Source organism: Carassius gibelio, chromosome A6 (genome assembly GCF_023724105.1).
Source record: "Carassius gibelio isolate Cgi1373 ecotype wild population from Czech Republic chromosome A6, carGib1.2-hapl.c, whole genome shotgun sequence".
Classification (NCBI taxonomy): domain Eukaryota; kingdom Metazoa; phylum Chordata; class Actinopteri; order Cypriniformes; family Cyprinidae; genus Carassius; species Carassius gibelio.
Window position 1 is genome coordinate 18,563,763 of NC_068376.1, and position 27,878 is coordinate 18,591,640.

The following is a 27,878-nucleotide window of genomic DNA, read 5'->3' on the forward strand; positions in this document are numbered from 1 at the left end:
AAAATGTTTCATTTTAATTTTTCATTTCAGCTGTATACTAAAAGTAAATGCTTAAAGTATTACTAATATATATATATATATATATATATATAAACATTTTTTTTAGTATTATTGTATATTTTTTTTGTCATAAATTAATTGATTATTGACCTAGAATTTTAAATGTGTAGTTTTCATTACATGAAAAACACGTTTTTATAACATCATTGAATTTGTATGAAAAATTTAATTGGTAATCATTTCTAAATACAGTATTTAGAATATGGTACAGTCTGTGGAAAGTGAGATTTAAGGGTTTCAGTCACATTTGTAGTCAGTGAACAAATACATTTTTTTTGTTCCAGTAACATGTTATATTACTAAACTAATTGAAACATCAAATAGTGCATATTCTAGGGCTGCCCTCAACTAAAGATTTTTCTGGTTAACAAGTAGTTGTTAATTTTCAGCATTAGTTGACTAACCACACATTTAGTGATAAACCATTTAAATCATGCTAATGAGCCTTTAATTGCCTACATAGCCAAATAAGAGCTTGAGCGCATGCATTAAGTTTTCCACAGCCCCCCGGCAGAAGTAATGATTATGAATGTGTCAGGGAAAAACAGTAAGATTAAACTGCATTGTGGATGTGCCTGCATGCAAGTTTCATTTGGATTACATAGTGTAAGAATATTAGTTTTTTCAGTGTTTAATTGTTTCATTTGAAAGTAGGCATTTTACACTCTATAGCAAGTGAGTGCACTGGCGCCTCCAGCTGTGAGCACGATACTGTTCAGCTTCCATACTCGGCTCAGGTAATTGAACAGCGCACATTTTTCTAGCTTTTCTAATTTAACATTAGATTGAGCGGCCATGTAAAGTTACTAATACTTACATATTTCAGCTGATAAGCCATATTTGGGATCGATTAATGATAGCCAAAGGTTTGGATTTAATTTAGGCCATCCTTAAAAATATTCTTGTTTGCCGTAACCTGACCGACCCTGTCAATTTAGGACAGACTCAAATTTATTTATTTATTTTTTGTTTTTAGTCTGACCAACTTGCCGGTTGTAAATTTGTGTTATGACTGACCAATTTTTTTTTTTACTCTTCAAACAACTAATACAAAAGCAATAAAATAATATTAATTATATTTTAGTAAGTATTGTAAATATATGAATTGCCTAGGCCTACATGCAAACGAAGGCTACGTTCTTTCTTTTAAATAAAAACCCATGATGTCATCTATGTTTACAATGTTGGTTAATGGATGTCACACTATGGCTTGTGTGTTCGCTTCGTCTCATATTCTCATTCATTGTCAGAGTCAATAGTTCACGCTTGGTAATGATGGCTGTGGCTGCAGTAGGGCTGGGACAACGCGTCGAAGTCATTGATTGACGTCGATGCAAAAAATACGTTGACGCAAAATATGCGCATCGATTCGTCGACCTGTTTTTATTTCTCTAATAAACGTTTGCAAAACGTTTACCTTATGTGCACTGAATATACGCGATGGCCGGATCAACATTCTGTCCAACATTATATAAACAATATAAACATTGTTCTTTTTTTGGCGGCTGTCAAAGCCTTATTTGATCGATGAGTGATGTAGAATAGAATGACCGCTGAGCCTGACGGGGCATACAAGAGAGAGCCCCGGCTGCGCGCACACACTCACAGTCTTCAAACAACACGAGCGCTTCTTGCTCTCTCTCTCCCTTTTGCATATTAATCAAAATCATTAAACACGATAGAAAAAGGGTGAAACACCAAAGTTTCACGAGCGCTCGCGCACTCACAGTCTTCAAACTACACGAGCGCAGTCTTGCTCTCTCTCTCTCTCTCTCTCTCTCTCTACCTCGTGCATATTAACCAAAATCATTAGACACCATAGAAAAAGGGCGGAACGCCAAAGTTTCACGTGGAGCATTCTGAGATTTTTTTTTCTCCATGACAGGCTGCTGGCTCCCACTGTTAATTTTTTTATTTATTTATTTTTATTTTTATTTTTTTTTGGAAAAGCACTCTCTGTATTAGCTTAAAGCCCTCAAGTTTACATTGGTTACTGTATTCTTTCAATTGCTCTAAACAAGTATTTTGGGTGAACTTTTTTATTGAATGCTAGACATCAAGTTGTTGTTATTTTCATCTGAAAGAAAATCTTTTTTTCAGTAAGCTAGGCCCTATGTGTTCAGTAAGCTTGTTTCAGTAAGCTATGTGTTTTCAAGGCTTCAAGGTTTTATTGAATGCTTTCTCTATACAAGTGCAAAGTAATGCATTCTTAGTCAGTCTTTTATTTTGTAATTTTTAGAGCAATAAACATATTGCAACGTTAAGGAATTCATGTTTTTTTTCATTCAGATATGTAAATCAAACATGTATAAATTGTTAGTAGTCAATTAATGGGGAGATAATCGAAATCGAATCGGTCTGAAAAAAATAATCGTTAGATTAATCGATGCATCGAAAAAATAATCGCTAGATTAATCGTTTAAAAAATAATAGTTTATCCCAGCCCGTAGGCTGCAGTAAACAAAATTTTTGCGGTCACCATTCAAAGTCATACGAGTTCAGGCACTATAATACATCTAAAACATTTATTAAAACAGCTCGACAACACTTTAACTTGGCACGAAGTTCCGGAAAAACTGCCCAGATCTTTTCCCATCCCTAGTGGAAACCACTAAAATGTTGGTGGAGGAAACTCAAGCTATTGAGGACGTGCTACAATTTGACCCATAAATCAAAGTGCTTTCTTTAAAATTGAAATTTCAAAGTGAGCCACCACCACTCAACAACACGAGGAATGCATTTTCCATCATGATGGGCCAGGTGAAGACCCTGAAGGACCCGATCCTTCGTTCCCGCAATAATGGTGAGTTTGCATTCTTGAGTAGCAGAGAAGGTTTTTTTAATTAAAGCTAGCATGCATAAACTACTAGCCTTCCTGTTAACGTTAGAAGCTAACTTCAATATTGTTTGAGTATGGAATTACATTTGCTTAAATAAAAATGAACGAAACTTTTTTTCAGAAACTATCAAAAATATGCCATTACAAAAGAAGAAAAACACAATGGAAATGAAAAAAATTAACACAGTTGCACAAATGTAACAGGCTCTTCAAATATGCTCCATTCTTTGTTAATGTTTTTCAAAGATTAGTTTTTCGCTGATCGTGGATTCTGAATGGATAGTGAGCTTTTGATGGACAGGTGCTCTCTGATTGGGAAGTAAAGACGCCACTCAGTGGTGCCAGAGAGTGGCGCGCATATTGGAAAGCTCTCGCGGTGATTTGTATTACTAAATATGTAAATAATATTTGACATTCGATCGTCTCAGTCTGTAAAGATGAGCTCATGTCCTTCAAGGCAGCTTGAAGTAAGCTTGTGTTACTGAATGACAATAATTACCCGCAACAAACTGTACCACACTGTAAGATGAAAAACTTGTATCAATGTTATTGGTTACTTCAGTAACACAAGCTTACTTCAAGCTGCCTTGAAGGACAAGCAGAGGAGGAAGACAATGCCACCCCGTGTCTCTCCTGAGAGCTCCTCTTTACAAACTGAGACGATCGAAGGTCAAATATTATGACGTATTATGAAAGGCATGAGGTTGCATTCAAATCACCGCAATATTTTTTTTCCTTTTTTTTTCTATTAATGCAGAGAACAAAAACATTCAAAAGTATAAACATACATCACATAATATCAACCGCAAAAAAAAACACTAAAGAATAAAATAGAAATAAAGTAAAGAGGGCCAAAATCTAAACAAAATTACACATGATCAAAGGCAGAGCAAATTCTAACAGTCCTTATAGCTTTCTTATTAGTAGATACTGAGATTACATTCAAATAGTTTTCCATTTCTTCTAGAAAAACAGAGAAGACTAGCCGTCAAAGATCTATCCATCACGGACTGTGTGACCACACAATTTCCTGTGGATATTTTTTTTTCTCTGCAACTAAGCAGCTCATAAAAATTTGGATCGACCAAGCCTCTTCTCGTCGACTATTGGGGGCAGCCCTATTCTGTACCCAGCCATCCTTCCTGTTTCTACTGACGTGGTCAAAAACGTTAAAGTGAGCAGACATTGTTTTCACTAATAACCTTCTATGAAATTTCTATTTGATGTAGTTGATTTGCATGCGGGTTGGAAGTGATGTTCTCAGCCAGTGGACACTGCTGGTAAAGAGCACGTGTTGACTCTGTGATGCAAATGAAGTGATTTGGTCCTGATTCATGCGTCTGATTGTTATCAGTTTTCTCAGGACTTCTGCTCTTTTCTAACTTCAAACACGATGTGAGATTTCACATTAAAAGCAATGTAAGCATATGTTTACAGAAACACTTACTTTTGGTGAGAAATTAATGAGTTAGTTTCAGGTTTGATTTTATCTTGTCTATATAGAAAAATTTGCATTATGAAAGGCACAGTATTCTTCTGTTAAAGAAGCATTACACAGGGCTTAAAGATCTCCGGTACCATGCCGGATCTCCGCCGTGTGGTGTTTGGTTGCGTGAAAAAAACGTTGTCCTACATTTAAAAACATTTGTTGATATCACGGTCGAGTTCATGAGTTCACCTGCCAATGTATGAGAGCCACACAGCTTTCATTCTTAACCAAACTAACGTTACTAGCCAATCATAAGTTTTTTCTTTTATAAACATGAGATGCACATTAGTTGATTATTGGAAAAGAAGCCTGGGTTTCAAGCGTGACGCATTGAAAAAGCTGCGAGGCGCAATGGTCAGAGATTTCCATCTAGCTTCATATTTACGTAGAAAATATATTTTAAAAAGCAGCGGAGCTTTGTAAACCGTTTATAGTAATCAAGTCATCTCCATAAGAACAATACGATTGCCAGAATTTCCGGGATTACTGAAAAGGTCCTGTTCACACATGATCTCTTAACTGTAATTTACCAGTAAAGACTGTGTGTGTAGAAGGGGGAAAAACTCTTACTCTACTTATGCGGTGAGTTTGGGTTGCTTAACGTTCATCTAGGTAAACCCACTTGATTTGTAACGTAAACCATTTAAACCTATGCCAACAGAGGAGAATGCATCAACATATTTCTAAATATGCAATTTATTGTACATCTCAATTTCAAAATAAAAGTTACTGACCTTGCATGTGGCCAAATATAAAAATTTAATGGATTTAAACATCATTGAATCACATGATACATGACCAGGCCGTTGGTGCCCTCTGCAGGTATTTTTTATAATTTAGACAAAACCATGCACTTGGTTTTGATACTTTTATTTGAGGCCAATTATTATTGCCTCATTGTTACTTTATATATAAATATAGACAGATATTAAAGCCTGTTTTTCCTCACTTGTCAAAATAATCAGATTATTAGTTAAGCACTAGATTAGTTAAAACATTTCAAAATACAACTGCATTGTTTTACTTTTTGTGATTTTAAAATACAAATATTTTGTCATTTGAAAATTTTCTTAAATTTCTTAAAGTATTAAAACATTGTCTTTTTCTAGTGAATCAAGTATCTGCGTATTGTCACACACCTAGTGTCTAAGAGAGTGATAGCTCATAATTTTGCATGTGTATGACATAGCTTTCATTCCTCAGGTCAATCATATATTTATGAAAAAAAATCAGTTTGAATAAGGCGATATCTTTGCCCTAGTATCCTTTCAAATGTTAAAATTGCCATTCTTTGCATGTGCTGCATTTTATTTGTACCCTTTTGTTTTATTAGTTTATTTATCAGAATTTTAAAGATAATAACAATTAGGGCTGGGCGATGTATCAAATATTAGTGATAATATCGTAATTTTCTTTCTCGACGATGTAAAATTGGAAGATATCGGGAATATTGAATATTTCAAATTCAAGCATACTTTCTCAAAAGAATGCGCCGAACATTCAAAAAAGGAACATGTAAATGCGGACTGATCTACATGAATCTACTACAAGCTTTCATGAGAGCAGTTGCCAGATAACAAGAGTTTAAATCCCAGAATTAGAACTTTGCTGTTAGAATAGATCAATTTTCTGCCCGGCGTTTGGTTATTTTAAGCAGTCTGCCAACAATGCTTACTCCCCATTGATGAAGCGCCACCAATGATTGATCTGAAAACACTAACAAGCTGAAGTTTAGCAATCTAATTAAAGTGTTGTTTAGCCGGTCTGTGTTCTGTCATGAGATCTCGACTGTAGATCGCTGCATAAATGCACTTACTCAACCATTTGGAACTACTATTAGGGACTTTCACTGTTATATTTACCAGTTTTTATAATATAGACAGAGAGAGTGCAAAAATCTTTGGTATTCTCATATATATATATATATATGTGTGTGTGTGTGTGTGTGTGTGTGCTTCAGCAATTAGCTCCCCATCTAAGAAGGTTTTTAGTAGGGCTGCACGATGTGCCGTTTAAGCATCGATATCACGATGTATGTATATATGTGTGTGTGTGTGTGTGTGCTTCAGCAATTAGCTCCCCATCTAAGAAGGTTTTTAGTAAAGTTGCACGATGTGTCGTAGGGTGTGCGATGTAGGCTGTCGTAGTTGATCCGTTATTCATTAACTGTACGGGCCAGCTGCTCCCCGGCCCTTGATGAATGTGATTCGCGAATGTGAGAGCGTCGCACTCTCTCCGCACTTTCACTGTCTTCAAACAACTCTCCCTCGTGCATATTAATCAATTGACACAATGGTGTTGATGTTTAAATCATTTAAAATGAGAATGTAAGTGTGCTAACCCCATTTTTGTTTGTAAGAAAAAATAAGATTAGATTTCATATCGCAATATATATAGCAGAAAAATAAAATATCGCAATGTCATTTTTTTCCCAATATTTTGGAGCCCTAGTTTTTAGTGTCAGTGGGGATATAGTTTCATGCCACAGAGCTTTTCTCAAAACTGCAGAAAGTTGACAGACTTGTGCTTAACTAAAAAATTTGTAAAAAAAAATCTATTAAATACTTATCCCAGTTTAGTTATTTCCCCAGTTGCATCGTTTAAATTGTGAATTGCATGAATAAAAAAGTTGACAGAATGTACTTTCTGTACTTGTTTTGCATTACATCAGTTACATATACAGATCTTCATTTAATAAAGAGCAGTAAGTGATCACTTGGTCTCGATTTTTTAAAACTGCTTAAATTAGCGGTTCAATCTAAATTTATTTTTTTTAATGGGCAAAAGAAAATCATGTTTTTTTAAATTATTTAAATGCAAATGCAAACATATCGAGATATATATTGAATATCGTAAAGAGGTTGACAATATTGAGAGATTAATTTTTTAATATATATAAAAATTTTATTAACTCTTTAAGTTACCAGTTCTTGAAGCATTTTCGCATTTGAATGTTTTTGTTGTTATTTGAACTGTAGTTTTCTGTATTAAACTGTCTGTATCTTTCCTATTTTATATTAATTTCCTAGTTTTTAATTTACTATTCTTTCTTTTGAACAATTTCCGACATTTCATGTTTTAGATTGTAGGTCATCTTGTATTCTGTCAAGGACAAAGCTAACTAGCAAATTTGATATCAAAAGCATACTAAATGTTACATGTGTTTGCACCATATTGTTGTGAGTAACCTTTCTTGGTATTGCTGTTTCAAATATCCCATCATAATATGTAGTCTGAGTCTGTCAAGGGCTAATGGCAATGGCATATTCGTTACTAATTAGTTTCAAGGAAAATCATTTTCTTTTTTTGTTTGTCAAATCACCCTGTGTCTGAATCCGCAACACCCAAACCTGGAAAAAACCTCAGGCTCAGGCTTTTGCTTTAACCCCTGATTATATTGGCTCATTGCAGTTGAAGAGGAGCAGGCTGGTTAGTCCACTTCTTTGTGTGCCAAACACTGTCCCCTTTGTCTCAGCTTGGCCTATCTGGAAAACACTAAGTGCATTTGGTCGCATTACAGCGTAACTGCTAAACAAACAATGTCATCTAGGGAGAAAAACTGCCTGTGTTTATCTATTGGACAGAGTCATTACAGCAGGTTTGCCATGTGATAGAAGGTGACTCTGATCCTACTTTAAGGTGACTTGAAAATCTATTGACGATTCACAGTAGTTGTAGTAGAGTTATGAATTTAAAGCTCTGTTTGATTCAAAGCTAAGATTAAACCCACTTCTCTTCTCTCGGCAATGAATTTTTTTGGCATGTGCATTTTTTTTTTACTGTAGTAATGTTTATTGTAGATGGGAAATAAAATGGGGGTTGTGTATGGTGACATCAAAACCAAGGATTGAGTCACGGTTTCGTGTCTTCAAAAGTGACATGAATGTGGTCCGATTAGGCAGTCAGGGAAAGGTGGTTGACATTGTTAAACAGACATGCAACTCCTCACAGGCTATTCAGTTGAATTAGAGTAATCACAAAAGAATGCAGGAATGTTTTGTGAAGTGATGTTTGGATTTTTAAACCAAGAGAACCTAAAAACTCAAGTGGACAAAAATATTTTTATTATTTGCAGCTGTGATTATATTGTGCATACATTTTTCTGTATTTTCCTGTGCCTTTAGTGGGTCATTTCATTGGGTGATGAGTCAGAATTAGCAAACAGAGAGCAGATAATAAATCATTGCTGGACCACAGTAGAAGGTGGGCCATGGGTGGGCAGTGTGCAGACTCATGTGTTTAACAAGAGGTGTAAATCTAATTTAAAATGGCTTTGAATGGTTGTCATTATAGATAGCCAGATTCTTCATGCTCTTGTACAGTTCAAACATTCGGGAGCCGTGAATCAAATAAAAAGTTATTTTGAATTTTCTCTCTATCTCTCTCTCTCGCTCTCTCTCTTCCTCTCTCAATTTATATATATAAAAATCTGAAAAGTATCATTGGTTTCCACAAACATTTTCAGCATATCAGATTTAGGTACTAAACAAAATACAGTAAAACACAGATTTTTAGTACCAGACGAAGCTTTGTGTTGATTAGGGCTGCACGATAAATCACATGCGATTATTTAATGTGCATCTTGTCAGTAAAGCCGGTTCTGTAATCAGCGGTAAATAAAGCTGCGCAAAACCATGATCATATTTTGCGCATATTTTGTGCAGCTTGTCAGTGAACAACGGCTCACTGACAAGCTGAAAATACCACTGAAAATACCACATTTAATAACATGTTTTTACTCCAAACTCACTTCATTACATTAGTCGAGTGTTTGAAATAAATCCTTCTGTTAGATGATGTGGCTTCTATCTCAGAATAAGGAACGCAACATATTTCATTGTATTCTAAGCAGTGATAAAGGCATTGCATATTATATACTTTTTTTAATAAAGAAAAGTATAATAATTTGTTGTAGTCATGTGTTTATTGGTCACGTTGAATCGATGAAAGCAGTTAAATCTTCTTTTTATTCAGCTGCAACATTTTCTGGGTTTCTTCTGATGGGCGTATTTGGGGTTTCCATGTGAGAGCACCCTCTGGCCTCTGGGTGGAGATAAGTTGTAGGTTGTAAATGCAGGTTTTTTGAGCATAAGAGACTTCTTTTAAAAACATTTAGAAAAATCTTGCTGTCCCCTAAAAATTTGAATGGTAGTGTATCAATTTTTTTTTTTTTTTTTGTGCAAGTAAAAATCTGAACTATGGGGTTCACTTACTAAAATACTTTTTAAATTAAAACACTATTTTGTGTTGTCAGCATAACAGTCAGTTTGAGTGAAAAGCTTTCATTAAATGTAAAACTTATTTTAAAGTGAATAAATAATACTTGATTCCCAGATTTGCAAAGTGGTCTTAAGTCTTTTGAACCACACTGTATTACAATACATATGTACATTTAACAAATAAAATACTTTTACATCCCTCCACCCACACCCTCATGTTGCTTTAAAAACCTGTCATGGCAGGTGTCATTGTCATAATTCTTCATAAATGCAAGAAAAATGTCAAGTCAGCCAGAGGTAGATCACTGGGTGGTGCCCAGAACGACCCTGAGCCCGGCTCAATCTTTACCATTATGGTGATGTGGGGCTTGGACCGTGTGCTTTTTGAAAGAGATTGCATGTCTGAAAAAAGGCCTAAACAAATTAAGCCTTTGACTATGAAATGAGGAAATGGGAAGTATGTAGGCGGTGCCAGTTTTGCATACTCTGACTTCATTTGAAACTAATACGCATGAGCTGGAGATAGATTGTTTAGTTTGGCATGGCCAAGGCACTGGACAAATAGAAAACATTACATTTATGGTGGAACAAGGCCATCTGTATGCCTGGATACATCGTTCAATGTCATACATTTTTTCCTAACTAAAATATTTTATACAAAGAAATGAACAGTACTAAAGTGTTTAAAAGGGATCACATGAGATGAAGACTCGTACAGTGTTATTTTAGTATAATGTGTATATACTATTTTAATATGTATTAATATATTAAATTAGCTTCTATTTTTATATCTTCAGTTTCCATTTTAGTTTTAGTATTTTTGATATTTACTTTTGTCTCTTTTATAAGTTTTTAGTTTTTTTTAATCACTTTATTTTTTTATTTTTTTATTAACTTTAGTACTTCTGCATGAACATATTTTAGTTCCCAAGGCAAAATTTTTAAATGTTCATTTAATCTATTTTAAGATGTTATGTTTTACATTTAACATTTGTATTTCATATTTATTTTAATTTTTATTAGCTTTATTTAAATGAACAATTCGTAATAATTTTATTTTTATTAGAGCTGTTCCGATACCCTTTTTCTCTTCTCGATACTGATTCCGATACCTGGGCTCAGGGTATCGGCCAATACCGAGTACTGATCCGATACCTGGGTGTGTATCTGTATATACAGCTGTATAAACTACTAGCCCTGTGTAAATTGTTAAAATTATCTTATGGTGTGCTTCAGACTTATCCCTTAATAAAAAATTAACAAATACATGGTGAACTACTGTATTTATTACAGTATTTTTATTATCTGACATGAATTTGACAGTAATATTATTTATTTTCTTAAGCGAAAAAGAACTTCAAATGCAGCCAAAAATCTAACACAAATAAATTTTAGTTTTACAATATAAGTGTTTAAAAAACTGCAACAAATGAGTCTAGGAATATTAAAAAATTATATATTAATCAGATAATCTCTTTACAACAAAACAAGTAAAAAACAAGCAACCGTCTAGGCCTAATTTTTATTATCAATAGAGACTAATTATTATTACTACATAGAGACATAGCTAAATCTACTGTAGGCTACAACAGTAGCTTAACATATTGTCAATTTACTCACGTTAAACCGAACATTTATTTTGATGGGTTGCCATGAAGATCTTTGAGTGTCTGTGTTTATTATATGACAGTTTTGTCAAATTAAATGGTAAATTCTCATGAAGTGACGGTTTATGCGTTCGTGTCCTCATATAGTGACACATGGCAGAGAGTACAAAACAGCGAGCTCCCGTGCATCTTCGCCCGTCACCCACAGAGATGTAGAATTTGCAGGAGTAATATTTAAATAGTATTTTGCAATTTAATATTCACAGACACTAGTATATATTTGGCTACAGTCTGGAGCCCTGTGCTTAGACTAACACGGAAGTGACTGCATTATATGCGGGTACCGAATATACTTACTACTGGTACTACAGAGACGCTGGTATCATCATATTTTTACATTTTCAGCACCGACTTGGTAGTGAAGTGCCAGTACTTGTGTCATCACTATTCGCCGTTTTATTGTCTGGTTGGTCCAGTCTGAAATACTGCTAAACAGCGGACATACTGCTAACCACTGATCTATAATATAGAAGCGGCTTCACTGTCTGTTGGCAATTTAGAACGCGATGAGCGATCCAGTCATATTTACATCAGTGCTGCTAACACGTTTTCATTTATTCTTCGCTTCCCTGAACAGGGGTTGCTTGTAGTAACACAGCACAACTTCAAAGCTAGCGGTCATAACTAAGAAAATGGTATCGGATCGGTATATGGGTTCATGTACTCGCCGATGCCAGAATTTGTTGTGGTATCGGTGATATTTCCGATACTAGTATCAAAATCGGAACAACTCTACTTTTTATTTAACAGTGCTGTCATATCAGTAGTAGGGCTGGGACAATGCGTCGAGGTCATCGTTGACATCGACGCGCAAAATATGCGCATCGATTCGTCGATCTGTTTTAATTTCTCTAAAAAACGTTTGCAAAACGTTTACCTTATGTGCGCTGAATATACGCAATGGCCGGATCAACATTCTGTCAAACGTTATATAACCAATCCAGGGGTTTTTCTGCATTGATTTTTTTTTGGGCGGCTGTCAAAGCCTTATTTGATCGATGAGTGATGTAGAATAGAATGACTGCTGCGCCTGACAGGCCGCATACAAGAGAGAGCCCCGGCTGCGCTCGCACTCACAGTCTTCTTTTTCTTCAGTAAGCTAGGCCCTATGTGTTCAGTAAGCTTGTTTCAGTAAGCTATGTGTTTTCAAGGCTTCAATGTTTTATTGAATGTTATCTCTATACAAGTGCAAAGTAATGCATTCTTAGTCAGTCTTTTATTTTGTTTTTTGTTGCTTTTATTTTAATAGCAATAAACATATATTGCAATGTTAAGGAATTCATGTTTTTTTTTCATTCAGATATGTAAATCAACATGTATAAATTGTTAGTAGTCAATTAATGGGGAGATAATCGAAATTGAATTGGTCTGGAAAAATTAATCGTTAGATTAATCGATGCATCGGAAAAATAATCGCTAGATTAATCGTTTAAAAAATAATCGTTTATCCCAGCCCTAATCAGTAGTCTAATAAAAGCCGTTTTATTTTAGAATAAGCAGGTCTGTTCATGGGAGGCTGCCATTTTGAGATCACATGACCAGCCCAGTGCTATTCACTTTTCACTGTTTCCATGAATGAATGTAAACTTTTGCTTGTGTAATAAATCATTCATTGCTATCTGTGAATTTTCTACAGAGTTACTGGTAACTAGAAACATTTGTAATTGGTTTTGCATGGATTGGTTTTTAATGCATGACTCAGCATTTTTTCTTAACCATTATATTTACACAGTAAAATATTGGGTAATACTGATGAACTACATTTAACTGTTTTTTACGCATTCCAATTTTTTATACAATGATTGTAGTTTGCCATAGTAATACAAGTGATAAATGTCCCACAGTGATTAAATAGATTAACTAACCTAAACGAACATGATAACTAAACTCTTGTTGGTGAATGAAACACCAAATATTGTCACTTGATATTGTCAGTTGATTGTTTCTGTGAATGCCAGTGTGCCAGGATGCCCCACTGAGATGGTAATCTAACTACATAGATATTGGGATTATGGTCAGTGTGATTAAAATGTGATTTGGAGTCTGCTGCTTGTGGATTAGATAACTCATCCACACTTTTACAGATTTTCTTGTCTGGTGCTAAAATAGGAGCTATTTGATTCTGTAAGTACTGTTACTTAAAAAGTGTGGAAATTGTAATGCAAGATCTATCTTCGGTCAGCAGGCACCTAGTTTCTAAATTATTTTGGGTTTTTCAAAGTTTGAATTTGGCTTTAAAAAATTTTCAAGAAATTAAGTCTATTCTGTGAGTGTACATGATGTTTTAAGCAAAAGCAGGATTTAACCCTGACAGAAATGGATGTGGATGGTGCAGATACGCAATAACAAGAGGGCAAACTCATTAGAGTGTAGTTTTAGACAGCAATACCTTACATCTTCTCAGCTGGCTGCTTCATTGAAAAGTATATGCTAAGCAGCAGTTTCATCTGGGATGCTAGCCTTAAGTGCTGAGTTTTAAAGAAAAAGCCACATCTGGTACTGGTGAATAAGAAGAAGAGATTCAAAGGGGTAAAATAACATTTTGACTATAAATTATTAGAAAAGAGTTTCAGAAATGGACTGTCTGTTAGAAGAACCCTACAAACCAATAGCACAGATGTGCTACAGAAAACATCAGATGAAATTGAAATAATCTGGGTGCTGGTTTTACTGTAGTTTTTGAACGGTTTAATACTCTTTCATAGTTTAATATATGATTTCATGACTGTTCCTATATTTCACAATACTGGGCCAAAAAAGGGTGAGAACCATTGTTCTATTTAGAGATGTACCTACAGATTGCTCAAAGAAAGAGTCAATAATTCTCAAAAGTATAATTGTCAAAAAAAAAAAAAGTCCTAAATCATATTATTTGTGCATGCTCCACATGAATATTGTGGTTGTTGGGTTCAGAAACAAACAGTGACTTCACATAAAGTCCTTGAAACAGTGGAATACAGATGAGAGGAGGCAGTCATGTGACAGATGCGTGTCTGGAGTGACGATCAGAGTTTCTCTGTTGTGACTGATTCAAAGAAATCTTTTTGTAAACTGTTATTGTTTTAGGAACCTCTGCCAACTGGCTTGTCTTGAAATGACCTTGAATTCCCCGGTGAAACTGTCAAAGAGAATGTTTATCTCTGTGATTCAGATTTGGTCATTCTCATAAATCTTCTCTGGGTTTTCTGTGAAGTTTTGTTGATTTGTTTATTTACTATTCTCAGAAACCTTGTTTGGAAAAAGACCTCGGGAGAGCATTTTTAATTCATCACAGCTTATTGACAATAACAGAGGGTGTTTTTTTCTGTTTTCTAACTGAAATGTGTTCGAATGCTGTATTGACATTACTGACCCAAGAGACCTTTTGTTATGAACCGATTATTCAGAGGCCAGTCCTTCAAGCCAGCTTCTCGCATAGATCGACTACTGCCACCTAGTGGCCAAGAGCCACAACACAATTATTGATTGTGCCTCTAACAAAATGGTCAGACAGTAGAATCTATTGTATGGAAAAAGCTGAACATTTTGTGTGATAAGTCCTTTATGTCTTATGTAGTGGGGAAATCAAAAATCTTTAGTGCCACTAGCTTAAGTAAAAAGGACAATACAAAGATTCAAAGATTTGTTTTTAACGAGCATATCCCTTTAAATGAATAAATACAGAGTGAGTCTGTGTGTGTACAATGCTATTTTTATGGGGTGTTTTTTTTTTCTCAAAAAACATTAGTTTATACTTCAGAATACTTCTATTCAGCAAAGACACAAATTGATCAAAAGTTATAATGCTACAATATATATATATATATATATATATATATATATATATATATATATATTTTTATCCTGCTCTTTTGAGCTTTTATTCATTCATTCTATTCTAAAAAGTCTAGAACTGTCATTTTATAATAATAGGCCATTTCACAATATTGTCAGTTCTACTTCAATATGGATCACACACATTATATATATATATATATATATATATATATATATATATATATATATATATATATATATATATATATATATATATATATATATATATATATATATATATATATATATATATAGAGAGAGAGAGAGAGAGAGAGAGAGAGAGAGAGAGAGAGAGAGAGAGAGAGTTATTTTATATATTATATAGATATTCTATTTTATATATTTTGCAGGTTAACAATGTTGTGAACTGGTATTTTAGATGGAATGAACCTAGGGTGACCAAAGCTAAGAAAAAGAGCTCTTTTCATTCCTTGAATTTTTGGACCTGTGTTGACATTTGTGTTACACTTCCTGTAAGCTTTCTGTTAAAGGAAGATAAGAATCCACATCCCTCTTGCAATAGACCAACTGTCAGTAATTAATGATTTTCCCAGGATACAGCTGGAATGAGTTTCTTTCTTCCATTTGCTAAAGTACAGACTTTGGATGCAGCATTGTTCCAAAAAAAACCTGCTTAAAATAGGACATTAACCTTTTTCCTCCCTCGTTTATTAAGAACTTGCATATATATTTAGCTATTAAACTGCATCTTAAGGACTAAGGATGTAGCTTTAAATGTTAAAGTGATGCATTAAGTAATTGCTCCTCAAGGACGTATATTGCTGTGCCAAAATGTATGATCGCAATGTGATCCCTATGCTTCTGCACAATAGCGTAATAAAGGTGTGTGGCTTTGGTGACAAGAGCTGTGTCATTCTGAGCTTCAGAATCCAATTAGTACTAGTAAATCTCTCCTATAGCATTAACTGAGGGAGGATGACTTGAACTTGAACACCACAGCAGGGGTGGAGTCAAATCATCCGTGTATGATTTAAAGAGGTCCTCAGTGATCCAGTTAAACTGCTTTCTTGTTTTCTTAATTTCACACTGCAACTTTTGAATTCGAGCCATCTAAATGCCAAAGTGATTTTTAATTAGAAATGTCATGTGGTGCTAATTCTTGATCCACCCTCTTTTAAAATGGTTTGTGGAACGGTCCATTGGCGAGGTGAGTCGACACCCGTGAGTTAGACACATTTCATCAGGAAGAGCTGCTGTTTTCACAAGTACTTAGTTTAGGAGGAAAAATCAAACACGGATAAACACAGTAATGGGAGCTGGTCTTTGAAGCACATCATGACTGAATCAAACCAGATGCTGTAGTGGGATCAGACTTTTTGTACAGGTGATATTGAGGTATGTTAAGTTTTGAAATGTTGAAAGGTTGCCATACATTTTCAGTTTTGTAGTGAATGGATTTCATGACTTAGATGTACAATATTTTACTGTTTTATTGCACTTTGAGTCAAGGCTGAAACAAATACTTGAGAAATCAGACTGATTTGTTTCAGTGCTTTTTATTTAAAAAAAAAAAAAAAAAAACAATATCTCAGGTCATATTTTCACAAAAGGTGGGTTGGCTTTATAGGAAGCAAAATCAACCAATAATTCGGACAAGCTCCTATATTGCTATGGTGATGAGAAGCTGTGTTCTTCTATTTTAGTTGCTATGACACCTGTTACATCAGCAGCCTGTGAAAGTGAAAGGTACATGGGAAAGATAGTGCTCAGGGATTTGGCTGCCTAACCAGAAATGGTTTTAACACTATTAGTGCTAGTTTTGGTCCTAATCTCCACACAAAGTAGCTACAAATTTCTACTCTAAATATGTGTCATTTAAATTGCTTACTATAATTCACTTATTCATTGTGATTCTTTCTCAAACAATTCTGGGTTGAACCATTCATCAAATTCATCTCAAAAGTATTCTCATTCCTTAATTACTAATTACTTACTTAATTCTTATAATTACTTCATAATTCATTAGTAATTTTATGATGCATAATGAAAGCAATATTCACATGAGTACCACTTTTTCTGACTTTTTAAGTTCGATGATTAAAGTGTAAAAATATCAGGGCTAATCAAAATATAAACTAGATTCAAAAATGTATTGTAAAAGAGTAAAAAAAAAGGTTGTGATGTGATTTGTGTTTTCTGAAAGAAACCAGGTTAATGTCTCATTGATTTTTTTTTTAAATTAGGTCAAATGGTTTATTTTCTTCTGAAGAATGAATGTATTAATTTAAATTCACGCTGTTTATTTAATCTCAGTAATTTATCAGTTCACTGCAAGGTAATCCCTGTTCTCAGTCTATTGTAATCAGTAGGGCTAAAATGATTAGTCGACATTATCAACAACATCGACAATAAAAAATTGTCGAGAAATATTTTTGTTTTCGAGTAGTCGTTTTATGTCATATGAACTAATGTAAGCCTGCAATAACGCGGTTTGACCAGTGTGGCGCTGTAGTGCAAGACTAATTCAGTTCTCCTGATGCAAATTAAGAAAAGACGAAGCAGCGGCGGCAGCAGGGTTGCCAATTTGGGGATTTTGTCACCAAATGTAGCTACTTTCTCATTGTAGGTGCAATTTTTTTTTTTTAGGTTCTTTATTTTTTTACTTGGCCACACCCTGCTGTAGGCCTGTGACCTCTCATGTTTGCTCTCGATCATGCCAATGAGTGTCCACATTGAACACACCAGTACGCTATGCCTGCCATGACGCGCACAACAATTTCATTGATTACATCTACTCAATGCATGAACATCTTATATATATATATATATATATATATATATATATATATATATATATATATATATATATATATATATATACTTACCTAATTTTCCTGTATTTACTTTATTTTCATATTTAGCAACTTTTTGAGGGTGGTTCTAGAGATTTTCTGAGGGAAGGGATTGGCAACACTGGGTGGCAGTGCTTCAGAGCAAAGGCAGCCAAACCTGAAGCCGCTGTCAATAACAAAATAAACACATAAAAAACTGACAACGATCAGTGAGATGTGGATGTTTGCACAAGCTCTATAGTTCATTACTCCAGTAAGTCACGTCACATCACATTTATTTATTTAGTACTTTATGCAATAGCCTTAAATCAAGCAGCTTTACAGTATTATTAAACATGAAAAACTTAGTTAATGACAGTTTCAGTTAGCTCACAACTTGACTTTCTGTTATAAAGCAGCTAGCAAATGATAAAATATTTGTATTAGTGGGGGGGGGGGGCGTTCTAGCTCAGGACTGTTTTGATTATCATAATCCTATGAGGTATTTTAAGAGCGATTATGTTGTGAATATTAGTTTATCCAAAAAATAAAACGTCATCACTTAACCTTTATTTTGTTTCTTTTAACCAAGTATATTTTAGTTAATTAAATAATTAAATGGTGAATAAGAGAGTTTCTCTGCCATTTCATTTTGTGTGCTAAATATATTTTTGTATAAACTAATTGTATAACTGTAATTACATATGACTTTCAAAAGCTGAAGTGATTATCTTTTATTTGTTAGAATATGTATAACTAAATATTTTAACTAATTGCAAAAGCTGAATAATCAAATGTCTACTCATTAACCAGCAAAATAATCGATGATTAGTCGATTAATCATTCTAGTAATCGTTAGATTAATCGGATATCTAAATAATCGTTTGTTGAAGCCCTAATAATCAGATGTTGATCCACAGGTCATATTAAGTCTCTTGGAATGTAAAATTTTGCACAGAAGCGTTTAGTCTCCTGTACTTACTGTTTCCAAGAAATCTTGGCATGGAGCAATGAATTTAGAGTCCTTTGGTCACCTTAGTCTGACTTTTCTTGCTTCTTACACTTTTAGCTGAGGTTAGACCAAGGGCATCCTTAATCACATCAACATGCAGGAAACCCTGAGTAAGCAAGCCAAGAATTTATTGTTCGGCCCTAATAGTAGTATGTTTAAGTTTAAGAAATGCTTTAAACTGTACAGTAATCTTAGTACAGAACAGTATATCCAAATAAGAGAGACGCAGCAGTGGGCTAGACGGCTATTGGTTTTTTTGGCTGGTATGATATGCAGCTCAGGAATGTGCCTGTCATTACAGGCACCTCACGGTTGGCCTCTCCTGGCCCTGTATTAGCGGGCTAATTGAGATGCGTTCTGAAGAAGGGCTTTGTGCCGACACTCTACAGCCAGATGAATAACTGACTCCAATGCAGCCAAAATTGTAGCGGTATCCCCTTCTGTCCAATATGACATTGCACAAAGTGTGATTTCCATTAGATGGATCAAAGCCAGATGGATCAGATAATATCTTGTTGGACATTTCACTGAATATCTCTTCTTACATTTACTTTCGACTCTTTGAATAACAAAAGCTGACAGGATCGTTTAAGAATGGGTTTTCTTTCTAAAGTAAGAGCTTTACAAATCTCTACAAATTTACAAATATTTTTGCCTGCTTTACCTTTTTGAGGCCACAAGAAAAATGCTATGTTTATGAGAGCGTTAGTTCCTGGGAATGGCCTCATGTCTGGAATGCATGGATGAGAAGTCAGTTCACAATAGATCATTGTGAAAGATTTTGTAAAAGCCCGCCCATCAGGCATAGGCCAAAACAATTCTGTAATCTTCTTGCCTGTCACCAGACCACTTTTTAATGCCAAGAAAAGGTTTAATTAAGCACGAAACTTTGTAGGTCAAGCTTCGATCACAGTCGAGCTTCACTCTTGAGATATCTGGTTTACGAAGCAAACAGGTTGATTATTTGAGATCTCTAAACTTGTTTTACCCAGATGGCTTTTGTCAGACCTAGAGTGATCTACTGGTCACATGATCTGTTTCGGGGGTTGGGAGGGTTATGGCTTGAGGTCAGTGGTCATGGTGATGTCAAGTGCCGTCAGTGAGTAGGGCGCCTCAATAGTAAACTCTGGTGTTGTGTAGTCCAGAGCCACTACTGAATTTTCACTGTTGGATTGATCAATTTATGAAAATAAATGTTTTTCCTCATCTGATCATGTTTTAAAATAAAACCGTTTTTTTTTTCAATGTAATTCTATTATTATCTTTTTCACTGGTTTCGTTCCACTTCACAAACTAGTGCACTTAAGACTGCAAAAATCAACCTGTTGCCATAGTAATAGAAGAAACAGGACCGCTGCACAAGAGGGGTTCAGTGAGAACATTTGGCCCTCTCGACTGCTCATTAGCATACCATCCCTGAGCCAATAGGAAAACAGAAGTTGCTAGATTGCTTCAAGGAGGCTGGCTATGACAACAGCTCTATCCTCATTCCCTCCCCCATTCCTTCCCGGGGTAAAATCACCATAATCCCTGTAGAGATCTGCCCTGACTGCAACACTCACACAGGCATTGGAAGTCGATATGAAAGTGTATGTGCTAAGGTCCATATGATCAGCTCTCTATATGGGGCTCCTCAAAGCTACTTTTTTCTGTAGTCTTTCATATGGAAGAAGTGGATGGTTGAAAAGACTCACACTGTGGTCCGGGACCGGCCGTCTATGGAGGGCCCTTTGTCCTGGCCTGTCTTTGATGTGAATGTGGAATGCACTGCCTGGGGAGTCCATTGGAGCAAACCCGGACTCTCAGTATCATTTCATCCATCAAAGCATCTCAGGTCTGCTCTTTTAGGGATCTGTTTGGTAAACTTCCTTGCTTGATGGACCATCTGGTGAGTTTAGAAGTTTACGTTTTGTAGTCTGTTTTCATCTGCCGTCTTTGTCTCACTCCTGTTGTTGTTCCTTTGCTTTTATCTTGGCATCTGTTTAGTCTTCTCTTATTTGACTGTTTGTGAAATCTAAGCTTTGGTGCAGCTTGTCCCTCAGACAGCTCGGGCCATGTGTAAAGGAGTAGATAGCATGTTAACTTGACCTCCTGAAACCTGTTGCATTTATCTTGGCAAACCAAAATCAACCTTTGATGTTTTTCAAACACTGCATCAGATCCTAACCATTTTATAAGTATACAATAGTTTTTTTTTTTTAGGGGTGTCCCCGACTAAGGATTTTCATAGTCGAAGCAGAATTTTAGAAACTTGCTCATATTCGACTGATAGTCGAATCATATGTTTGGGGGCGGGGCAAAATACATTAAGTCAAGTCAGACATTCACCAGCCATAATTACTGATGTTAACACACAGGTAAAATGTGTAACAAATGCCTCACAGATACGACCGGGGTAAATAATGTTTTTATGTTTTGATTAAAATATAGTTAACACTAAACGTCAGCGATACCCTAACAATTCACAATTTTTTACATTAGTGCTCTCATTATAAAGTTAGCCTATATGACAGTAGTTATTAATGTTCTCCATTTCTGTTTTGAGAGGCACGCACTGAAGATGACCAGTGGAGTGACGCATTTGATAGCAAGTTTTTAATCAATGGGATTAAACTCATACTTTCATGTAGAATACATTTCGTTATTTACACAACATAACGTTAATATTAGGATTTATAGGCTATCTGCAAATAGGGCCCGAATTCACATGAACGTGTCTGCGCGGCTCTGAATTAACTCATTTTGTGGACGCGTTCTTCACGAAACAATGTGCAGAAACACGGCAGCTAAACTCAAAAAATTCACAGCGTTTTATTATCATGGTGTTCTCATTATGTGGTATGTGTCTGACAGTCCCAGTCATAGTTATTAATATTCTGCGCTGTAGCTTGTCCTGTAGCTGCGCGCTGAAGATATATCACTGTTGTACTACAATGAAGCGCTTGACTGAACCAAACACATTTTATATCAGATAAATAATATATTAACGATATATATCGACCAGCTGAAATGTTTTGAAATCGCTTGTGCCCTACCTGTTCGAAAAAATCCAGTCTCTGCCTGTGTCAGTTTGAGTCTTGGTAAAGTTTTAAATCCATGCCGCCAAGATGTTCCTCTGTCGGTCACGGATTATGGAAAGTGAAACATAATTCTGTAGGAGTGGTTGGATTTATTCACGCACTTTAAAATATATTTATTTGAAGCTTCTTTCTTTACAGATTCTTATTCACGGTTTTATTATAATAGGCTGTATATTAACTTATTGGGAGAAAACCGCAAGTTCTTTGTGAAATCAGACATGAGCTCCACCATATTGACAGAATGGCATAATCATAACAGTCTGCAAATATTCGAATGTGATATTGGTAGTCGAATCAGGCTCCTCGAATCGAAGCATCGAATCGTCGACTATTTGGGGTCACCCCTACTTTTTTTCCCCTTCCAAAAGCTTGCTGATTTTTCATGTAGGTGTCTTTTGAACACTTTTTTTTCATATTTGATCATTCTATGAATAAGATTTGAATGTTAACTCTTTACCCAAACTGAATGATTTGCTTCGAGCTTTGGAATAGGTTGTTGTCTTTTCAGAAGCGATTTGTTTGGTTTTGAACATGCCTTATTCTGAAAACATTGGTGGAGGACTTTCCCCTCCGGACCCCCCTCCTTGGCCTCTATTCCGCCTGGGTGCAACTGATTCAGACCACTGGCATATCTGTGCTAGACCAGCTGTAGCCCTGACAATGCGTCTAATGGAGAGAATGTCATTAGCATCTGAATAGCAAGCACCATGTGTGGCGGGCACATACACACTTGAAACTTTTACACAGAAAAAGAGAGCAGCATTGAGCGAAAGCAAAGGGTGTCTTTTGGGCCACTCTGTCCATAATTTGCTTTGCTCTTCCTCCATCTTTTTAATCTGTGACAGAGATGTTACATGTACATCTTTTTATAGACAACATCAGCTTGGTTAGCCAAAGGTGGTATAAGCAAATGTTTTGAAGTCAAAAATATTTGGGTTAGCATAGTAGTTTTTATTTTCCTAGTATTTCAAAGAATGTCTATTACTGTTTACTGGCTAGAGGGTGACTGGCACTTGATCTCATGGTCTAATGGAGTAGCACTGCATGTTATGACTGTTGTTCTAACCCCTCCAGTCTCATGCAGAGTTGCACAAGCTTGGGTTTTAGACTCTTGGAAATTCAAGGAGATGGATTTCTGTTTTTACAGTCCTATCACTAAACCAAACAACTAGATTTCAGAAATGGCAGGAATGTTTTGACTCTAAAAACTTAAAAGGTCACAGGTCAGGTATGGGTGGACTCTTTAGTTTAGCGAGATGTTGGGCAACATCCTGAGGAATGTTTCATGCTAAACTCATTGGTGTAAAAGAAGTGGAAGCACATCTTCAGACAAGACATCCTAGAAAGAGTTCGAAAAGTTTAACTTTTTTACTTTTTCTCACTTTTGGCACATTGTTACATGAAGTGGTAGTTTTAAACCTCAACCACAAGATGTCTCCCTATGTCTATTATTGACACTAAGCGTTTGTTAGTTGCAGATCTATGGTCAGTATGTTATAGGCATGAGGAGAGAAAGACTAATATATTTTGTTTAGTTTTAAGATTTTTTTATAAATATAAGATTTTATAAATCCTGATGTTTTTCTGAATGGACTTAAGGCTAAAGTCTCTTTGTGCATGTGCTTCTCAACTCAACTCATAGGCATAGCCATTAAAAACACAAGTTTAATTTATGTGGACTGTCTTGTGTTTTTCCAGTGTATTTTTCATACAGTATATAACATCTTAAGTATAACATTTTGTGGTTGTTTTGTCTGAATTGCTTATGTTTTTACGCAATGCTATTTTTGTGTTTGTGTTCTTGCTTGTAATCCTTGACTAATTACAGACAGTGTTGTGGCCCATGCTAGTATGTCTGTATTTTCTCATCACACAGATCGCTTTTCATGTCTCCGTTTAGAATTCAGCACTAGAGTCCCTGTCAAACTTTACTGAACTCAGAGAATCCGACCATATGTGTCCCTCCCCCTTTTAACTCCCTTCAGGAAGATGAAAATGGTGGATATTGTAGCACAGAAAATGCCATCAGAGAGTGACGTGCATATGGCCCGGAGCTTTCTCACGAAGATTTTACGAAGTTCCATGAGGTATGGTATCAACGTATCCACAAGAAAAACCCCACTTCTAATCCTGTACCACCCAGTCATGTCATAATGATCTACAGTCATATTCCCTCCATGGCCTTGTGATATCATCCATCAGAAGTTCAAATTTCTATCTATTAGTTTTCCACCCTGCATATCCTCTACATTTCTTAATCAAGGTTTCCACACTCATGAAAAACATGGAATTATTAGGGAATTTTAAAATTGTGATTTCCAGGCATTATTTTTTTTTTTTTCAATAATAGAACAATTTTCAAAAATATTTATTTTCTAGAAATTGATGTTTGAGTGCGGTCTCAATAAAATCATTTTATAAATCCTTATCCAGTTTGGAAATTTATTGGAAGGGGTGGGAACCCTGTTTAATAGTTCATTATTTTAAGTATATGGTTCATTTGCATTAGTCTTAAAATGTATGTGACTTCTTTTAAGAGGCCCTGTTCAATTGTTGCAGCACTTTCAGTAATAATTATATATTACATTTATTTCACTTCATGCATCCCAGAAAGAACCGGTTTAAAGGGTATGTTGCTATTATATGAGTGTTGCATGCGTGTTCTTGTGGTTTACAGATAATTAGCTGTGTTTGTAGGTTTTTGTTAGGCTTTGCCTTCGTTCGTGGTTGACGGTTGAAAAACTTTGTGTTTATAGTGAATGAGTGCAACATTTTCATGCTCACAGGCTGCTTCTCTATCTCTTGCCATGACCATTACTCTACTTCCATAATTATCTACCAAGTTTTGACACTCTCCTGTCCTTCAGAATTATAGTAGTGCTGCTTGGTGATCTGTGTTTGCCTTTCGTTTTGCAGCTGTTCACAAAACAACATTTTATTGCCTTGTTTTCTAATCTTTCCTCCTTTGCACTACCTCTTTCTCTTTCCTTCTCTCTTTCCCGTCTGCTGCCCACAGGAGAAATGAACCCATGAGCAGACCTCACTCCTGGCATGCCACCAAGTTCAACGAGAGCCACTCGGAAGCCAAAAAACAGTCCACACCCTCACCAGTCTGGCAAACAAGAAATGATGCAAGGTAATTTGAGAGACAGAAAATAATTTGTTTCTATCTGTATTGCTTCTTTCAGTAAAGATTTAGGAATGAATGAATCTATTTATCCTTTTCGAATGTATATTGAATGGCAGAAACTTTTCATATGGCTTACTGCAGTTGCATTTGTTCATACAGCCTAAACACTTTCTTAAATGTGTTTGTTTTTCTTAGTTCATTCTTCTCTGAAGTCCCAGCTGGCTGGGAGCAAACAAATCTACGGAGAGTATCTGATCAGTTCAGCTCTTTGGGTAGCATGGACAGCCTAGAGCATAGCTCTCATCCCTGTCCACCTGGCCATCTTTCCCCAAGCAAGTCCAATAATAACAGCTCTGAACATTTGGGTGGTAAACGAGACTCTGCATACAGCTCCTTTTCTACAAGCTCAGGAACCCCAGATTACACACTGTCCAAAATTAACGCTGCTTCCACTGAGAACATGCTGTACAAAATTAATCAGTGGGACTCAAGTGGCAGGCACAGCAATGGCAGACATAACCAAAGCCAAAGCCTAAGCGATGGGGTACGACAAGATGAGAGGCTTGGATACTTGCAGCATGTCACAGGTTCAGTTAGCCATGAGGTCCCAAAAGCTGAAGAACAGCCAGGCACTCGGCATTCAAGCTCTGGAAGAGTTAGTATTGGACCTGTTTGGCATGTCCCAGATATGAAGAAAAACTCAGTATGCTCCACCCCACCTCCCACTCCACCGGCACGCAGTGATAGTTTTGCAGCTACCAAGGTACATGAGAAGGGTTTGATCACAAGCTCCTCTGAGGGCCTTGGTGTTAATGCCCAGTTAAAGCCTCAGGTAAAAGCCTTGCAAAAGGCAGGAGAAACTCATGAAAGCATGCAAAGGTCGCACCAAGTCAACGAGACAGGGCTTGAGGGTCGACACGATTATAACCTGCCATCCAAAAATTGTTCCTCAAATCCCTACATTTCATCTGATGCCCATCATCCGTGTCCACACCATATGTCATCAGACAAGACATATTCCCTATCAACGATAGATGTTAGAGATAGACATCAATCATATGCCTATGTTCCATACCATCCACGGCAATACAGCGATGAGGGCACTTTCCACGCTCAAACTAGGAAAATACCAGCACTGAAACCTCCATTCAGTGGCTACTTTAGCAGTATGCAGGAGCTGTCCACAAACAATCACATGCAAATCAATAGCCAGAATCAAATTAGAAGGCCAGCTGCATCACTGTCCAGTCATGTTGGAGTTACCTCTCATCGTATCGCTCAGGGAATGTCTCAGGCTCCTTTAGTGAGAGTTGATGACTCTAAAGCTTCTTCAGTCTCGGAAATGTCACTTAGTGTACGAGACAGGATGTCTACAGGTTCACAAGGAAGAACAAAAGACAGCTATTTTCCACCTCAGTCACAGCACCATGAGACAAATCATACAGACAATAATGCAACCTTCAAACAAATTGACATCTGTCATCGCAATTTCTCTGTTCCAAATAATCCCTTCAATATACCTGATTCAGAAAAACCTTCTGAACTGAGGGGGAGCCAAAGGCAACACCATTTGTCTAGCTCAAATGAGCATTCTGGTAGTTATCCCCCTAGTAAGCAACCCGAGCACAGGAGAAGTGCAGTTAATCTCAATCTTAAAGAGTACTCCCAGCAACCTTTTCCAACTAAAAGCGAGTCGAAGATATGTCCCCAGAAAACACCTATGCTGTATTCTCTAGCCCAAGAGCACAATGACGTGGAGGACTGTCAAGATGAGGTCAACAGTGGAAGTGCACAACAGGAAGCCCTTGACAGTCAGAGTGGCAAACAGTCAAGACGAAGTGACCAATTTGCCACCACCTTGCGCAACGAGATCCAGATGAGGAGGGACCAGCTTCAAAAGCGTCAAAGCTCAGCAACCTTAGAAAGTCCGGTTGAAGCTGTAGAAGATCCTGCTGTCTGGAAGACCACTGGAACTTCTTCTTCCTCTTCAGATGGCTGCTTTTCCAGTTCTTATAAAGACCATTTGAAAGAAGCCCAGGCCAGAGTCCTCCAGGCTACATCGTTTAGGAGAAAAGACCTTGAGCCAGTCTTGTTTGAGCATCCAGGTACTGAGGGTCCCACTCGGAAAGACACACCTTCGCTTCCTGGTGTCTCCGAGGTCCCAGGGAGTAATCAGGTGCTTCGCATTGGTAACCGCAAACGGTTTTCTGCAGAAAGGAAAGTTCGGTCTTTTTCTGAGCCGGATAAAATTCATGAAGTTGGAGCTAATGAGCGCTCCAGTGGGCATGAAAATGCTGTACCGTTAGAAAATAGGTACAGATTATTTGAGGCAGCGAGAAAACCAGCTTTCCCTAAACCTATGCCAAAGCAAAACCTGCAGATAACTGAAGACACCAAACACTCCAGATCTGGAGGCATGCATTATTCTGCAAAGAGTGACACAGCAGGGCAGCGTAACAGTGAAAGCTTAACCCCTATAGAGCACCACCTTAATGAAGGTCAAGTTGGCCCTCACTCGGTGAACCGACAAGCCATACTAGAACAACAGCGACTTGGCACCTTTGCGGAGTATGAAGCTAAATGGAAGATCCAAAGGAAAGCAGCCGAACCAAGAGTATCTGGGCGATATCACTCTGCTGATAACATCCTTGATACAGGGAATGAGAGACAGAGTAACCCCATCAGTGTGCATGAAAGATCTAGATCCTCCCCTTCTGCTGACTTCTATGGACAGGTTGGTTATTTACATTTTCATTTAGTCATTTAGTAGACGC

At 36.4% G+C, this 27,878-nt stretch overlaps 1 protein-coding gene across 8 annotated transcripts in view; it reads left to right on the top strand.

Moving 5' to 3' along the window:
- Nucleotides 1-27,878, top strand: part of LOC128015602 (protein Shroom2) — a 55,778-nt gene that overhangs the window by 17,360 nt on the left and 10,540 nt on the right. For 3 of the 8 annotated variants that reach the window (XM_052599576.1, XM_052599577.1, XM_052599578.1), the window contains exons 4-5: nt 24,991-25,110; nt 25,300-27,838. In XM_052599576.1, the coding sequence (XP_052455536.1) occupies nt 24,991-25,110; nt 25,300-27,838 (2,659 nt within the window). Of the gene's footprint in view, nt 1-16,285; nt 16,447-20,450; nt 20,783-23,959; nt 24,062-24,584; nt 24,603-24,990; nt 25,111-25,299; nt 27,839-27,878 lie in introns of those variants that run through there. The other 5 variants (XM_052599579.1, XM_052599583.1, XM_052599580.1 and 2 more) reach the window with 5 other exon arrangements.